At 35.0% G+C, this 1,593-nt stretch overlaps 1 protein-coding gene across 1 annotated transcript in view; it reads left to right on the top strand.

Moving 5' to 3' along the window:
* The window catches only part of RAD18 (RAD18 E3 ubiquitin protein ligase), a 173,197-nt gene that overhangs the window by 105,985 nt on the left and 65,619 nt on the right, over positions 1 to 1,593 (top strand). The window contains exon 11 of the mRNA XM_012646512.1: positions 1,437 to 1,499. Within this exon, the coding sequence (XP_012501966.1) occupies positions 1,437 to 1,499 (63 nt within the window). The remainder of the gene's footprint in view (positions 1 to 1,436; positions 1,500 to 1,593) is intronic.

Raw genomic sequence — 1,593 nt, 5'->3', positions numbered from 1 at the left:
GGCTTTGTCAAAGTAAAATAAATGGGACTTAATTAAATTTTAAAGCTTTTGCACAGCAAAGGAAATAATCAACAGAGTAAATAGACAACCTACAGAATGGGAGAAAATATTCACAAACTGTACATCTGATAAAGGGCTAATATCCAGAATCTACAAAGAACTCAAACAAATCCGCAGACTCAGCCTCATTAAAAAGTGGGCAAAAGACATGAACAGAAGTTTTTCAAAAGAAGATAGACAACTGGCCAACAAACAGATGAAGAAATGCTCAACATCTCTAATCATCAGGGAATTGCAAATTAAAACCACGATGAGATACCACCTTATCCCTGTCAGAATGGCCATTACTAAAAAAATCAGAAAACAATAGATACTGGCATGGATGCAGAGAGAAAGGAATGCTTATACACTGTTGGTGGGACTACTAATTAGTACAACCTCTATGGAAAACAGTATGGAGATTCCTCAAAACTAAAAGTAGACTTACCATTTGATCCAGCAATCCCACTACTGGGAATCTACCCAAAGGAAAAGAATACATTTTATCAGAAAGACACCTGCACCCTAATGTTTATTGCAACACAATTCACAATTGCAAAGATGTGGAATCACCCTAAGGGCCCATCAATTCATGAGTGGATTAACAAAATGTGGTGTATAGATGCCATGGAGTACTACTCAGCCATAAAAAGGAATGAAATGATGTCTTTTGTGGCAACTTGGATGGAACTAGAGACCATTATCCTAAGTGAAGTATCTCAGGAATGGAAAAATAAATACCACATGTTCTCTCTAATAACTGGGAGCTAATTAGTGGGCATACATTGGCACAAAGAGATGTAAAAGACACTGGAAATCAAGAAGGGGTGAAGGGTAAAAACTCACCTAATGGTACAATGAACACTATTCGGGTGATGGACACCCTAAAAGCCCTTTAACAAAAACATTTTTGCCCCTTAATATTTTGAAATAAAAAAAAACATATGATTTGATCTTTGCTTGGCATAGGAAATTGAAGTCTCATGACTGTATCCCATTTGGATACAGGTTTTATGTTGGATTTATTTAAGCTTTAATGTTTTTTTCCATTATTGCTAATTTAGTAAGATTCTTTCACATCCTTATTGATATTTAATTGATGTATAATAAACTGCAAATATTTAAAGCACATAATCTGATGAGTTTTGATATATGTATACTATGAAACTGTCTCCACAATCAAGATGATGAACATTTTCATCACTGCCAAAGTTTCCTTGTGCTACTTTGTCATCCTTCCTTTCCATTCCCACTCCTCCCTTCTTCCCCCTTACTCCTACTGGTAATCCCTGGTCTGCAGATTTCTATAGAGTAGTTTGCATTTTCTAGAATTTTATATAAATGGAATCATACAGTCATCTTATTGTCTGGCAATACTGATGTACATATCCTTTTAGTTCCAGTTCAGACATCATAAGAGATCTTCTAGAAGAAGAGGAAGCCTGGGAAGCATCACATACGTGAGTTCTCATAATCAAGAAATAAACATGTACTTTAACCTGAGAAGTTATACTTCTATATATCTGATTTTTACACAAAAGAATATTTTGCTTT

Source organism: Propithecus coquereli, unplaced genomic scaffold, assembly GCF_000956105.1.
Source record: "Propithecus coquereli isolate 6110/MARCELLA unplaced genomic scaffold, Pcoq_1.0 Scaffold107, whole genome shotgun sequence".
Taxonomy (NCBI): Eukaryota; Metazoa; Chordata; class Mammalia; order Primates; family Indriidae; genus Propithecus; species Propithecus coquereli.
The sequence above is the reverse complement of the archived record's forward strand: the minus strand, read 5'-3'. Positions and strand labels throughout refer to the sequence as shown.